The sequence below is a fragment of the Chelmon rostratus genome, chromosome 5 (genome assembly GCF_017976325.1).
Source record: "Chelmon rostratus isolate fCheRos1 chromosome 5, fCheRos1.pri, whole genome shotgun sequence".
In the NCBI taxonomy this organism is placed as follows: Eukaryota; Metazoa; Chordata; class Actinopteri; order Chaetodontiformes; family Chaetodontidae; genus Chelmon; species Chelmon rostratus.
Genome location: NC_055662.1, coordinates 8,628,398 through 8,644,763, shown reverse-complemented (window position 1 = coordinate 8,644,763; position 16,366 = coordinate 8,628,398). Strand labels below are relative to the sequence as shown.

General features: G+C 42.6%; 1 protein-coding gene across 1 annotated transcript in view; it reads right to left on the bottom strand.

The window, feature by feature from the left end:
* antxr2a (ANTXR cell adhesion molecule 2a) overlaps window positions 1-16,366 on the bottom strand; it is a 74,882-nt gene that overhangs the window by 27,570 nt on the left and 30,946 nt on the right. The window contains exons 13-16 of the mRNA XM_041936769.1: window positions 12,889-12,939; window positions 11,647-11,736; window positions 9,570-9,743; window positions 8,762-8,842 (exon numbers count right to left, since the gene is read on the bottom strand). Of these exons, the coding sequence (XP_041792703.1) occupies window positions 8,762-8,842; window positions 9,570-9,743; window positions 11,647-11,736; window positions 12,889-12,939 (396 nt within the window). The remainder of the gene's footprint in view (window positions 1-8,761; window positions 8,843-9,569; window positions 9,744-11,646; window positions 11,737-12,888; window positions 12,940-16,366) is intronic.

The window sequence follows — 16,366 nt, the reverse complement described above, 5'->3', positions numbered from 1 at the left end:
TGTATGAAGAGCTCTAAGGTGAGAGAAAGAACACAGATCAACCTTGACTATTAGCGACAAATGAAGAAAACAAAACAAAATGCACAATAGAAACATCCGTCTTAAGTCTTTGAGTCTCATCTTGACGCTTGGGGAAAACATCTTTTCATTTCTTCAGAACAGTTTGCCTTGTTTCAGGATTTTTTTATTAAAAGATAGATATATACACAGAAATATTTTATATATATTATATATATTGTTTTAAGAAAAATAAGACTGTTAGATCAAAAATACTGTAGACTAAATTAGTTAAGAACTTGGTGCTTTGCAGTGTCAAAAAAAAAAAAAAACAAGATAAAAACTGTTTGGTATTTAAAAAGTACATGGCACTGATGAATAACTTTTTATAAATTCTTTCTTGACCAATAAACATTTTATTATTACCACTATAATTAAATATGAAATTACATCTGTTTCTTTCAAAGAAATACTTTTTGTGTTACATGCTTACAATGCTAGTTAGTGATCTGAATAAGGCCTGAACATGAATGGTGTATATTCATGCTTCTAAAGCCAGAGTCGATATGTCTTTGGTTGATGTAGATTATGTTATTGGCAATTCAGCATCTTAAATTAGCACAACTTAAGGCAGAGATGCATTCATGTACTCTGGACTTTACAAACTCTTGTGACGAAGTGATAAATCTTTAGGACCCTGCGGCTAAAGAGTGATGAACCCCTGCAGCCGTCCCACAACTGCTGTATTTTACAGTGGCCGCCAGCTATCAGTCCTGTTTGTCCATCTCCTTCTTACACAACACATATGACACGCAGTGCAACAAAGAAGCTAAGAAACACTTAATAAATGTCTCCCCCCTTCAGCACGGAGAGATAACTGTGATGTTGGTTGGGGGTTAAATGTCAAGCATGAGTAACTGATCTCATTGTTATTTTGATTTCAGCTTTGTTTTTCTGAGTCAACTCCAGCCTTTTCCAATGAAGCCTCGCCTCTTCTCCCAACGCTTCATTATTTGTGACGCTCCAGTTTAATTCCAATTACCTCTGTTAATTAGGAAATCTCATGCTCTCTGATCTAGGGCTTCGTTTCAACTTAATGTCATTTGCCAGGTTGTTTAGCTTCGATTAAAGCCTTTTATTGTGAAATTAAGTGCTACATTTGTTTCAACGAGGTATTTATTTGTGTGATGGTAAACATCCTGACTGATGTCAACATGTAGAAATCCTCCTGCATGCATTACCCTGTTTATTCTGCATTAGTGCTGCTGTCAACTCTTTCTTTAGGCATATCTTAGTACCACATTAGCATATTGTCTTCTCAGACGTTTAGGTAACAAATTATTCCTTTCAACGGCTGTGTAGAGAGCAAAACGTGGGCCTTCTGCAATCCCGAAAACCTTCAAGGATGTGTCATCGTTTGGCTCTTCTCAGGCATTTATTTTAACGCTGAACAATACAGTTTGACGGCTTTTATTAGCTTCAAGAAAGATGTTCTCACCATATTCAGTGTGGCATTGTAATGCAACAAGATAAAAGCAACAACGGGAAGCGTGAAAGGATGAGTATGTGTACATCTGTTTACGTTTTTTTGAACAATACCAAGCAAATGTTTGCTCCGCTTTACATACTGAGATCAAGTGACAAAAGATGCAAAGAAAGAAGCTGCTAAATGCATCCTTTACAGTATGCATGAGACTGAATAAACAGTCTGTTGAATGAATTTCACTGCTGAGCAGAGCATAAAATGCTCATCATCCATTCACGCTGTCTTTTAAGATTTTGTGGGCATCACAGCCATCACCTCTCTTATTTCCTAAATGGGTCATTGTGTATCTCTCAGGCCATAAGCAGCCGGCATGATTTCCTGTGAGGCAGCCATTTCCTCACTTGGATCCTTTCCATGTGGCCAGCCTGCCCAGTACATACTGATACACCAGTACAACCAGTATGGCAGCCAGTTTACTGCTGATTCTATGGCATGGCTAAAGTCCAATATTTAAAACCTGATTCAGTGGTGTAGTAAGTTGGGTTTATCTAGTCGCTACTGGTGATATTATGATTATTCATCCAGCATATTTCTCTCTCAACAGATTAGTGACAGTTTGCTCTTCAAAGGGCCTTAATGTTGCCTTTTAACATTTACAATTTATATGACCTGTCAGTTTTTAATGGTATATGTTTTTGCTTGTAGAATAATTCGACTATCTTTTGACAGGGATCGGTTAAAACTCATATCATTGCCATATTAAATGGGAAATCTTTGTGAAATTTCAATTGACAGATGACAGCATGTTCTATCTCACAGTACTGGCATCATTAGCATTTCTCCAAAGTAAATACCAGCATTGCATGCTCAGTGCAGTCTGACCACAATAAATAAAAGTGGACTTTATTATTATCAATGATCTTCAAAAGTATAATTTACATTTAAGGACGTGCCTAAACCGATTTAAGTTAAAACCTGTGCAAGGAATGCATTCAGTCAAATTGTAGAGAAAAATTCAGGTCTCTCAAAAAAAAGTTTAATCACTTTGTGAAACACGATTGTACAAAGGATATCACTTAATAGGCTCAGAAACGCCTCAGAAAACAGTTATTGGTAAACAGGGTTGTACCATGGACGTAATGAAAACAAAAATATACAATAAAAAGGTTGGATGGAGAGTAATGCACACACAAGTTTAATGGTACTAACCCAGTAGTACTGCTGCTAAAAGACTACATTTCACACAATCCCTCTCAATTGTTTTTACAAAGATGTTCAGATCAAATCTTTTCTCTGCGGCTTTTCTGAAGATGACAAACATATTGGAGAGATTTTTTTTCCCCTCATCAGCCGTTCACTTCTCTACCATCTGCTATTGAGAGAAACTCTGAGAGAAACTTGAGCTCCATTTGCGCTGGAAGAACATTTCCCACAAAATGTGACCCGGTAGCTCACAATGTAAAAATGCAGTGAAGAGGCCAGAGAAAGGCTGCCAATCCTCTCAGACATGGTCTTGTTTGTTTACTGTAATTATACTCATGTCTCATAATGAATGTGGTAATTGCCGATGAGTTACTGATGTTAAAATGCTACATGTAGCACCTTCGTGCCAGTCAAATACTGAAAGTGAAAAGCAAATATCTTCGTCCAATTTCCACTCTAATGTTTCACTTGGCTCTATTTCCATGCAAACAGTCACCTCGCAGCACCTCGCAGCATCCTAATTGAGCCCTGAGAAACCGACAGGCACTACACTGGGCTGCTGAGGAAGGAGTAAATAAACCCAAGCATGTATTTCTGTGACCTCCAAGGGCAGCTCTGCCACGCCATGCCACGCCGTGCCATGCCAGGGTATGCCAGGCAAGCAGACTGTCACCTCTACCCTCAGTGGCCCTCGGCTTATGCCAGCCTCGTCCTCTTTTTTTTTTTTTCTTTACACTTCCCTTTTACATTCCTTTCTCTCTCTCTCTCCTCCCTCCATCTGACAGGACTCTTCCAGAGCAGGTCGGTGGAGTCCCTCTGCTCACAGTCACTTAATTAAACGCTCCCACAGCACCGTCGACAACGTGACCAACGGCTGTTAAATTAAGACGCTGTCGCAGCCGGGGCACTGAGCACTGGCAGGGTGAAGGGAAGATAAACCAGCTGAGGGAAGGGAGGAGGAAGACGAGACACAGAGAGGTGGGAGGCTGCCTCCACGACTCACGTGTTCTTCATCTGCACTGTTTCTTTTAGCCATTTTAGGGGGAATCTCTGCTGTCTTCCAGTCTGCCTCACTTATTACTTTGTACAAGATTATTTTCGTGTAAATATATCCTAGAAAAACTTAAACGTTAGTTTACACTATTTAATTAAAAAGAACTAACAGTATTATGTAGGATGCAACAGAGACAAGCTAAGACAACACAAATGGGAGTTACGACCAATAATTACGTTTATTGTTCGTTGGTGACCTCCAGTGGCAGTGGCTGGGAGTCAGGTTATATAGTATAAAGAGCAAGAAAGTCCATATGTAGAAGAGGTGGGGCAGATGGATGGTTCAGACAAACACAGGACTTTCACCCAGGAACCTGCTGTTTGTGTCCTGTCCAGGTCAACTGAAAGTCAACATCGACTTATCTTAACCCAAACTATCTTTTCCTAAACCTAACCCAGTAGTTTTGGTGCCTAAATCCAACCAAACTGTGACAGTTTCAAAACGTTGACCATGTGATGATGCACGCCTGGCATGCCTGTTGCTGGTGCTTTCCAGTGGTCATAAATACCATTTGGAGAGCCATCATATACACGGTTTTGGGAATCATTGGCAATCAACTTATTCAGTCGTTTAGGTACCTATTACCTCATTACTACTTTTTATGAAAAATTCAACGATTCAAGAAGGTGCCATCTCCGCACAAAAATATGATAAAATGTATTTTAAAAACACAATGGCAAATATGCTTTAGCTGTAGTATAAAGGTCCATCAGATAATACCATTAACCTTCACACATGCCAGCACAATCAGCCCACACATCTCCCTGGTGAGGAACAGATGAGAGCAAGAGGAGCAAATGGAAATCCACACAGACTCAGAAGAACTCTAACGCCTGTCCTCTGTTTCTGGCTTGCCTACTCTTGTGTGTCTTTTTCTGGAGGAGGACACAGAGGGTTTAATGTATGGCGATGCATCATTCATTGCACACCTTGTTTGGACATTTTGTGGACAGCTGCTTTTAGAAAACAATACCTAGAGTGTGAAGGTGGTGGTCGGGGGGGGTGTTGAATGAGAAAAAAAAGGAGAGATTTCTGAAAAAAAAAAAAAATGCACATGCATGCACACCACCGCCTCTTCAAAAAGAGCCCGAGTCAACACGAGAATAAGGCCAACCTCCCTCTCTCTCTCACTGCCACCTTCCTCTCTTCCTCTACCTGCTGTCCCCAGTCGATCCCCGGCAAAACTTGGCGGCAGATGTTGCTGTGCTAAGTTGGCTCTGAAGTGCCTCCCCGGCTCCCCTGTCTCACCGACAACACAGTCAAACCACATTAGATCTCTTTATTTGTGCCTGGGGCAAGTTCGGCACTGCAGCTGTGTCCACCCCCGCTCTACCTTTGGTGTTGAAGGCCCTCCGGCGCTAAATGTGAGACCACAAAAAAGAGAAAAAAAACTGTTTCACTCTCATTTTCTGTCTCTCTTCTGCATCTGCTGACAATCCAGCAGTCTGGCTCCGGGCGGCAGCACTGAGGGAGGGATGTATTGGGGGGGTGTGTGAGGAAAGGAGGCTGCTGAGGGAGGGAAGGGGGGTGAGGATGGTAGCTCTGCAAGGAGAAGGGGAGGTGAGGGGGTGAGGGTTTGGCATGGACACCCGGGTCCCCGTGCTGAACAGATGTCTGCGACAACCTGCTTCCTTACACCTGTACGAGTCCTTGTAACCCCGCGGATGCAGCTCGCTGAAAAATTCATGACCCTGGGGGTTTCCTGTCCGCCATCAAAGACTGCTGCCCTCCCTCCCCTTCTCCCTCGCTGCCTCCCCTCCCTCTGCTGCTCCTCTCCTCTCTCTTCTCCACGCCACCGCTGCCCGCTCTGCCATCTACACCTAACCTCCCACTGGACAGTTCAGACTCCTCTTGCTTTGATCAAGTCGAGTTTATCTGTTCAGCTCAGTATCACACACGTCTCATTCAGGGCCAGGCTGAAGAGGGCCAACGACAGTAGCACATACTGACTCAACATAAACTCTATAAGACGACAAGGCACAAAAAAAACAACCAAAAAACGGAATTTATGAAAAGAGTGCATGAACAAAATTGTCACCTACACAGAGAGTCCAATATTTATGGTAAGGTAAAAACTACTCCAGTGAAATGTGTTCATTAAAGTCTAATATCAGGTACATGTTATCACTAGTGCATGGAAACAGTGTGAGTGCCCAAAGCCCAAAGAGGAAACATGCATACAAGAGTGTCTGTCTTAAATATCCTGGTAAAGGTGGCGATTCTGTTATTTTCCACTGCCCAGGTTTAAAAATTCTTCTTCTGGACAATAAAACCACAGATCTGCATCAGTCAGTTGGGTTTTGCACCTGATGCCTAGTTTTTCTGACATGGATTATTTTGGAGTGTTAAAGTAAGTATGAGTCACTCTTAAATTTGTAAAGAAAACTATGTAAATTGAATTAGATAGACAAAAAACCATTCAAACTAAATGGAAGTTTATTTTAGACCTCTACAAAAAGCAGTTTTACATCACATTTCACCCAATGACACGATCGACAGTTTCAGACAAGCCACTGAATGGACACTGAGTTGAGACTACTTTCTCCAACAGAGAATAAGCACTGTGTCAGAGTTCTAGTTTCCACTTTGAGTTAACTTGTTGATGACTTGACATGTTGAAATGCTGCTTCAAAATAAAATGTCCCTCTTAAGAGGTGCTAAAAATAAATGATTTCTGTTTTCACCAATATCCGGTTTCCATCCACTGTCGACTACTGCTCTGTTAAGACATAACTTCAAACGCACACAGCCCTCGTGGCCTCCTGTTTGATTCTCTGCTATGTCCGCTGTGTAGAGTCTTGATCAAAGACTTAAAGTGGAGTTTGGCTCAGTGATCGGCATGTCAATGAAGTGAGCCAGCGGTGCCGGGGACTCCACTGGCAGCTTTTCTTCCATGTCCTCTTCTATCCAATGAGCTTTGACACAAGCGGTTTACTCACCAGTGGGCTTCACTCTCTGTTTTCTACTCTGTTTGCTCGGAGCAACTGAGGTGACCTCTTGTGTGGTAACATCTATCATCTTTTACACAGTGGGAGCTGCAGCCATGATGTTTCCACGTTGTGCCTTTTTCTGCTTAAAACTCAGACAGTTGGATGAATATTGGGCAGGGGAATTGTTGTCATTTCAACATGAAAACAGCAGCCTTTCCAGCAAGCGCAGTGCAGGAAAATATGCCTGTTTGGTCATCTGGTCTCAACATTAAACCTCATATCACAACTCAAAGCAGCAGCCCATTTGACAATTTATCATGGCAGTGAAACAACTCACATCATACTTGAGTCCTTCTTGCCCTTACAAAGTAGCTTGTTGGACATAGATACCACGACCACACACACGACTGCTAAAGAAAACAGGCAGTAACGACTGGCCTGAACTGATTTGATGATTTGTAGGTCAAAAGACGTTTAGGTTACATGTAACTGCTGTTGACAGCACTTCAGTTCCTATACTTTAATGAGTAGCATGCCCTAACCACATGATGAAATACATTCACTGAAAAGATGTTCAAACAATGGTTATATATGACCTAGATGTCAAAAGCACGTTTTAATTGAGGACCTATTTGAGGATACACATCAGGTCAAAAGATGCTGATGTGTATTTTTTATTCTGGCATTCTGACGACACTGTCACAACACTGCGACGCCCTGAGCAGCCGCTGGCAGGCTCACAGCTGGCCCAGCGGCTCAGTTTTTTCCATGTTCTTCAGAGAAGCAAACTTTATTCCACTTGAGACATTTGCTGTCTGACATCATTCTGTGAACCATTAAAAAAACTCATGGTTCCTGCTCACAGAACGCTGTGAAGAGGAGGAGGATCAGAAGGACCTACCACTATGGATGAAGTTGCCTGTTCGTCTTCCGGGATACTTTACGTCATTCACAAAGGGGATATGTTTGGAAGAGTCAGTTTTAGTTCTCATTTCAGCTTTTATTTATTATGTCTATATGCAAATGAGTTAATGTTGTTCTACCTTGTAACTTTCGAGAAAGAGCTGTATGAGGTATTAATGTGGGGGGGGGGGGGGGGTTCCAATCCACTATTTAAGTTAGTAGGGATGACTTCATGAAAAGAGGCTAATGAAAATCTGGTCAAGAACTGAAATCTAAATGCTCCATTACTCTACAGTCAGCAAACTGACTCTGATCTACGCTGTTCATTTTGAGATTAGGCATATATCTCAGTGTCAACAGCAGATGGTGTGGTTTGTTGGATTGACTGCTGCCTTAGAAAGCAAAGAACATATCATAACATCTGGTTAACTCTGACTTGGTGGCGGTTTGTGAGCAGCGTGCTCTCCTAACCGCCTGAGGGGCGTCGGGTTTCACTGTGTCGGTTTGTGGAGCCGATATGTTTCCTGTGCTCTGACGGAGGTTGAGAAAAGCGTGACCATATTAGGATGTCCCTGTCACGCTCCCTTCAGTGAGCCTTTGCAGCTGCAACTCACATCAGCCCAGTTAGGTAACAACAACACAATGCTAGTCGTGCCAACAGCTTTCCTCTGCTGAAAGGCATTAAACAGATTGTACCTCAATGGCTGTAAATCAATGCTGGAAAAAAACAATGAGTTCGCAACTGTAATTGTGGTGACTCAAAAGATCCTGAAGCATAGAAATACTTAAATTAAGTCATACTGGGGATTAGTGCTTAAATAACAGTCAAAAAGAGAAGAAGCCCATGCACACTGCTGACTGATGCAGGAAATTCTCTATTTATATCCTCAAATACAATAAACTGCACTGATGACGACTGATGAGACTTTAACTCACTCCCTTCAGGCTGTAGGTTTGTGCAACTAAAAACCCAACATAACACTCTAACGCTGATTTACCGTATCCCACGCACACCCGACAGATAAACACCCACGTACACATCACTGTTTATTCAATCTTGCATGCCTCTGCATTTTCTTCATCATGAGTATGGTTTGTATTTTAGGCCTCCCTGCAAATAAACCTTCCACTGGGACCAGAAGTGTCAAGAGCTGGAAAACATAAAGGTTCTCTTTTTCACTGACTTACCTTGTCTGCAGATGTTGGTCGCATGAGGGAAACTCTGTCATACTGCCGCCCCAGCAGAGCCCACAAAGCGTCGAGACGACCCTGAACGTAAAAATGGGTTTTAGTTCATCAACATGTTTTCGTTCACCTTCTTTGCAGAAATCAAAGGGAAAAAAATGTGGAAGGAAAAACAAAATCACGAAAAAGGAAAATATGACATGAAATGGCCATTTTTGACCTGTGTAATAGAACAATATAAGCCCGAAAGACCGCTTACTAACTTTTACCCACATCTAATGGTCTTTATTCAGCTGGTCTGTAGTAGAGCTGGCTCTGGTAACATCATGTGAGACTTAGTGGGGAATGTCCTGACCTCTGTCTCAATTCAAGGGTGATCTTTAGGGTTAAGGTCTCCCCTTCATATAAGAGAACTTGTTATCACTTGACTGAAATTCCACACTTAAAGGTCGAGTGTGCAGGATTTATATCCCTCGCCTCACCCTCTCCTACACTGGTTGCTGAAAATGCAGAAAATGTGAAAGGCCCTCTCTTGACATGGCGGACTGGAGCCGCTCTCTCTGTGGTTATAAAGTCTTCATTCTAAGGTAACAAAAGCTGATTAATTCTTATACACAAATGAAAACATAACTTTGAAAATTCTATTCCATTTCTGCCACCACATCGCCCAAAAGCTAGCTAGCAGACCTTAGACAATTTTTTTAGATCATATACCAAATGAAAAAACATCATTAATTAGAAGGAAGAGGAACAAGAACAGCCCTTAATCACCGAGTTACATCAATGGTAGGAACATGATCGTAGAGCTCACCTTGATGGGCGTGTACCATTTGTTCTCGTTTTGACGGTAGGCAGGGGCAGCCTTCGGAGTGGGACGTTTGATCATTGGCTCCTCTGCATCCTCCTCTGGTACGGACACTACGGCGTTCTTGGCTTTCTCCAGTCTGGCCCCCTCCTCTGTTGAGCCCTTCTCACCCCAGCGCACCTGGACAGGTCAAAGCAGACATAGCACCAGTTTAAAACAAAAGAATAGCTCATTCCGTTGTTTTCTCATTCGTTATTGACAGAAATTTCATTAGTCCGGAAAATTTTAGTCAGGTTATTAATTAGTTGATTGTACAAAGGGCCGGGCATCACTTGAAATGTTTTGACAGTAGTCCTGAAAAGATAATTGAGCTTAATACCAAAATCGAGTTTTGACTTTTAGTACCTAATGCCCCAAAAACACAGGATCCTACACTTCCCATAATGCAACTTGACAGTGTATTTTCATTAGAGCCCTTCCCTTTCAGACACTGAGTTATTGTCATTCTGGCTCTTAATCTGAATCAACAATCAAAATAATAATTAGTTGGAGCCCTTAATTAAAAATCAGTTGTAATACTTATAAACTACATCCCATCAATAATAGCCGGTTAGGCGGCAGGGGGAGGCCTAACACACTTCCATCGACAGTGATGTAACCAGAACAGGAAGAAAAAACATGATGATAAAATGAGGGGAGTTTAACAACTGCTATCACTATATATACATAAGAAAACAAAATGACCTGGAAACCTGTTTTTGCTTTTATTAATAAGCACATTTACATGTGGTATAATGTGTTATTGTGTGTGTGTGTGTGTGTGTGTGTGTGTGTGTGTGTGTGTGAGCGTGTGAATGTAGGACTGTGTGTTAGTTAAGCTGTCCTGCTTTTTAATTGAATTCATCACATCTGTTGCAAGGAGGAGATAAAAAATCCACCGTCACATGAACGGGGAGAGGTGATTAATTAGCGACACAGTTTTCAAGCTGTAGGTTAAGCCGTGACAATATAGAACAGCTTTTCAGAATCATCTCTGGGATACATCCCTGGCCTGCCGCATCAAGAAAAGAGAGGGCTGCGATGAATAAAAGATACGTCGTCACCTCAGCCGGCTCAATAGGCGTTTGAAATATTGGCAGCGGCAAAGTGTGGAGGTGGAGGTGGTTTTCTCAGCGTGGCGTCTTAAATGTGGATGCAGAGGAGAACGCAGGTTGATCTTAACAAGCACCTTGTTCTCCATCCGCAGGGGGGGGAAGCTTCAGAAGTGAAGACGGGCCTGTCAGTGGGAATCAACCTGCCACAGGGAGAAGAGAGGGATGGGACAGCGGGCTCGCAGCTCGCCAACACTAGTGGGAAAAGTCAAGAGGTAGGAGCTCTCTGGGGATGCTGGGAAATCCCTGCAATGCCACTAACTTCCTCGGGGCTGAGAAGCAGTAGGGGGTACAACAATGAGGGGGGAGGAGAGTGGAAGGGGGGAGCTCGCCTTTAAACCTGGATTCCCTTCAGAGGAGGCGGACAACAAAGGGGCTGCCAAGGTTTGGGAGTTGAGAAAGGGGGAGGTGGAGGGGAGAGGTGGGTGAGGTGGATACGTCAAGTTGACAGCAGCACTCAATCCTTCATCCTGGCAATGACTTGATCCAATCAGGCCTGGACGGCCAAGGACGAGATGGCAGGGCCTGTCATGTCGGAGGAATCAGTGGACTGACGAGGACAGCGGCCGGTCGGTCAGTCAGTCAGTCAGACCCTCCTCCTGCAGCCTCTGTAACTCCACAAACTTAGCTTCTGAGAGAAGACTGAATGTCAGCAGTTTTCTCTCAGAATGATGCCAGTTTACAGGATAACAGCTGTCACAAATGAGTCACTTCCTGCTGTCTAGAATTTATCTTTATAGTATTTCAGTTCTGTTTTTGCTGCTTATTATTGTTTTATTTCAAAATCTGTTGCTCTAATAATTAAACATCGAGACAACTTCAAAGGGAGCCATATGTCAAAAATAATGAAAGTGAGGTGACTTTGTGATTGCGATGAAAGTGTTTGATGCTCCTGAAAGCAATATGTTGGGGGATGATAGTCAGGCTCTGACCTCCATGCGTTTGATCCCTCCAGCTCCTCTTCCTCCGTAGTAGGAGGCGTCCACAGTCGGCCACTTCTTCTTGGGCAGCTGCTCTGGCTCCTTAAAAAGACAGAGAAATGAAGACAAGCACTCTCATGTACAGTATAAAAATGTGCATAATAGTCTGAGCCATATGCAAACTTTCTTTCTTGTAAATGACTACATCTATCTGCTGCTGCATGTACAAAAGGAAGGTAGTGCAGGACTTGCTATTGTTCTATTTTCTTTCGATCCCATTTATCAAAATTCAAATGCATTTCCTCTCGACAGGAAAGAGTTATTTAGGTCATTTCAGGAGGAAGGAAGATAGTCTTTACATCCTTACTTGTGCTATAGCCATTAATCATTTCTAATTGGTTCAATAAACTTCAAGGGTTTGATCTACTAAATAATTAGTCGATTTCCTCAAATTATTTCCTTCAATATCTTAAATCATCTGCACATTACTGCAGCCTTGCAGAAACAGCTCCTAAGGTCTTGTGCTTGTTAAAGACCAAAAACTGTTCGTGCATATTGTGATGACAAAGATGTGAGTCAGATGATATAATGATATCATTCCCCAGAAATGGCTTATTCATCATTAAAAAACAACAAATCAGCTTAAATTTCTCAGTTTAATACCAGCAGCAACTTCTCAGATCTTTTAAATAAATACTTCAACATTTTGGGGAATATTCACAGACATATTATTCGCTTGTCGGTGCAGTAAGTATTACTTAGCATTAAGACTAAAAGCAGGGAGCAACATCTAAAATGGGTCTCTCTACGGTTAAAAAAAATCCTCCCACCAGCACCTCTCAGCTCAATTATTAGTACATAATATATTTTTGTCTAATCTGAAGAGAAACGTAAAAGTGACACGTTGCTTAACTGCGAGTTACATTTTTAGCTGTCTTTATGCTAAGCTAGGCTAACCATCTCTTGAGCTTAGCTTCATACTGAGAGTGGTGTCAATCCTCTCATCAAACTCTTGAAAGAAGACCAATAAACCAATTTCCCAAAATGTGGAAATTTTTCTTTAAGCAAAATTTCAAAGCTCAGTTTTTGTTGATATTGTTGTTTGAGTTATTTTCAATGCAATATAATGAAGTGCAGTATTTGTTCTGTGGTTTTCCTTTTTCATTTTTATCAATAATACTGTAAGGGTACACAAATGTTTACACATTCATTGACATTAATTTTCAAGATTCCGGTATTGAGTGATGTACTCACAGGTGGTGGAGGACGGGAAGGTGGAGGAGGCGGTGGTGGGTCTTTGATGACCTGGATAAACAGAAAAAGCAAAAGAGCGTCAGCTCTTTCCACCAGGGGACGTACACAGACACACACAAACACACGCTCAAACCTTGTCAAGACAAGCGCAGACGAGGCTGACGGAGGTGATTCGTGACAGGTGACTGAGTCAAACAGAGACGTCCCTCAGCTCATCACACGGCGGAGACGCTGCCGCTGCCAGGCTGCTTTGTAACTGCAACTGGCACCCCATCACCCCGCTGACTACTGATTACAAGGATTCTGCTTGTAAACCAACATCAGGGGCCCCCTGTGCAAAATAAAGAAAAGCTGAAAATCAACTTGTTGACAGGGGAGTCTTTGGGGCGAGCGCCGCTGCCCGTTTAGCTCTTAATTAATTGGATGGGGTTCAGTGCTCCCAAGCAATCCTCCCAATCATAAAGTCCTAAGGAGTTAATTAGCTCCAATGAGATACAGAGGAGGCGGCTTGGGCTCAGCTCCAAGCCCCGTCTGCGTGGAAGATGAGTAGCGGCATACATGCACAAAAAAAAGAAAGAAAAAAGAAAAAACACACACATAACCACGACACACCTCTCCCACAGCAGAGTGACCAGCCCAGCGGCATTGTTCATGACAACACCGGATGACATGGCACCTGAGGAGCAGGTTGTCCACAATGTGATTCCGCTCAACGACAAGATGCCTCTGCTGGGTTTTTCAGATGTGCATTGCAAAGCAAAGCGCAGCCTGACAGTGACATTTGTCAGGTGTCAGTCAGACGCTTCACATACTGATGTCCAACTTTTTACTGCAGGATTGCTGAAGACACCACTGCCACTCACTCCGTCTGTGAGGGGGATCACGCTGGAAAGGTAGAGTCTATTCTCTCAGGACTTGTGAGTCATCTTCCTCTAAATAGTCACTACAAAAACACAGAGTTCCTGAAAATTGTGGGGATTATGTGACCATACGGAGGTGCCCCATACTGACATTACTTGCTCATTTTTTCTGTTTGATATCACGTAAACAACTGATCTTTGGGTTTGGACTGTTATCACGTGCACTGACAACAGTTATTCAATGTTAAATGATAATGAAAATGAGGTTTAGTACTCTGCTGAAAGGCTCATCAGCAGAGATTGAAACCAAAGGAACGAGTGCTTCCTGTTCACTTCTCCATCCCAGTTTTTCCCAGTGTTGGTGTGAGAGAAGGCCTCAGCTCACTGTCTGCCTCTTAGGTGATAGCAGACAACAGGCCTATGAATACTGTACATATAATTACAGCAAGGACATATCTCAACTTGAGGTGCGCGGCAAAGTGGAAGGCAGACCTTTGTCCATTACTCATCAAAGACAGATAAGTCACTGTCATCACTGGTTATGCATTTGCTAAATTGGTTATGGAGGGAAAAAAAGAGCAATGTAATTATAGCATATCATAGATCCTAACAGCTGTTTCATTCACTGCTAAAGCTCAGGGATACCATCACACCCTCCACATACTGTTGCCATTAGAATAATGAAAAATAATCAATTAGGGTTAATTAATTGCTCATTGACACACAACTGGCTGTAAGCAAATCCAGTAAAGGTCTACTGGTAGCCTCTCCATACGCTGATTAACATCATTTCAGCCACACCTTACGTTGACAGGATAATCTCTTTTTATCAAGTAATTATGCAGCAGATTTCCTGGACATATTGTGGGATAAATAAAGCATTATACAAATGACAGGGCTCTGCTGCTCTTTCCCAGCTACCTGATGGACAGATGTGAAGAGGAGCGCTCAGCGACATAATTAAAAACTAAACCACAGGATACTTAGCCGCCTGACATCAGGCCCAGCAGCTCGCCACTGCAACCACGACACCGGGGGGAATCAGACCAATCAGAGGCATTCGGGGCATCGTCCCCATATGGCTGTCTCCGTAACTGTCCAACTGGACTTGATAATCCGTTCGTTCCCAACCTCAAGCTCAAACCGTGTTGTGTCAAGCTGTTTCAGGAGGCTTATTGTGATGGATCAGTGACAGGTAGCATATTTGGACATTTAAAAATGATTTGTGGTTTTAACTATGGACAAATGAACCTGTTTGTTGAAAATAAAAATGAACCCTAAGAGGAATGAAACAAGAGACGATAAAAGTTCTGCATCCGAGAGCAACGCTGACAACTTCTAACACAAAATAACATGAAATAATCAGAGATTATTAACATATTAAGCACCAACTGAGTGGAAAATGTGTCCAAAAGTGCATCCAATTTAGCAGCGATGCATTTGCAATTTGGTTAAACAGCGATGTTAATTCAAAACTGCATCTCCAATCCTGAATCCTGTGATTTGAACTAAAGGCTATGCCATTCTGAGTTTAATTTCCAAACAAATCATAAACAAAGAAATTACCACTCCACAGCTTGTATGACCTCTCTCCTGGCATCAGTCCATGCGGGAGAGAGACAGAGAGACAGAGAGGGATTGTGGGAAAGAGGTTCAGTGTGTGTGTGTGTGTGTGTGTGTGTGTGTGCGCTCGTGTGTGTGCGTGTGTGCATGGCCTCATCCCGACTGCTGAAACCTGGCAGACTGGGGGTTTAAATATTAACAAGCCACACATGGCCCTCCTCTTCTGCCGCGTCCCTCGATGGAAGGCAACAGCAGCTCTCTCCACCAAGACAAACACGTCCACGGCCAGACATGCTGCAGGGGGTTTACATTTTAATGCCTTTGTTGGTTTTCCAAAATATGCTTCCATCTCATCCTGGATGGGCTCCCTTCAGGTCCACAAAGCCAGGTGACGTCTATCATTTAAGGGGCGGTGCGGGTGAGCGGAAACGGAGGTGCGGCGGGGAGGGTGGTTGGCAGTAGTGGAGGGTGAATTTGCCTTTATGAGATCTCAGTAGAAAAAAAAAAGCAGGGTGCACCATCTGTAGCCCCTCTCTCATAGCCCCAAACGATAATCTGTTATGGATTTTTGTAAATGGTTAAGTGGGTAAGACCATTTTTCCAAAGGGGATGAGGGCAGGAGGAGTTTACAATAGTAGTTTTCATGAATATCCAAGACTCAAGAAAAGGAGTTTAAACAACAGATTAAAGAAAAAAATACCTTCCATCAAGTACAATCAAGTTGTTCAAAGGGAAACAATAAAGGATAGCTCAGAATTGAATTGCAGATTCAAGAGTCATTAATTAAATGCAGCCTGAAGTTTCACCTGAACAAACAGCCTGTTCACATGGGACCAGTAACATGTGGCGATCTGTGGAATTAATGAATAACCTTCCAACCTCCACATTTAGAGAAACACATTTGCAATAACTAATGAAATTCTCTTTAATCACCAGAGCCTCTGAACTTGCAGCTGCATGAGTCAAGAGTTTAGATTTTGTCCTTCCAAGATTCCCGCACACCGCCATTTACTCATACTCTGTATTAACCATGACTTGGTCTCAGATCTGTCATG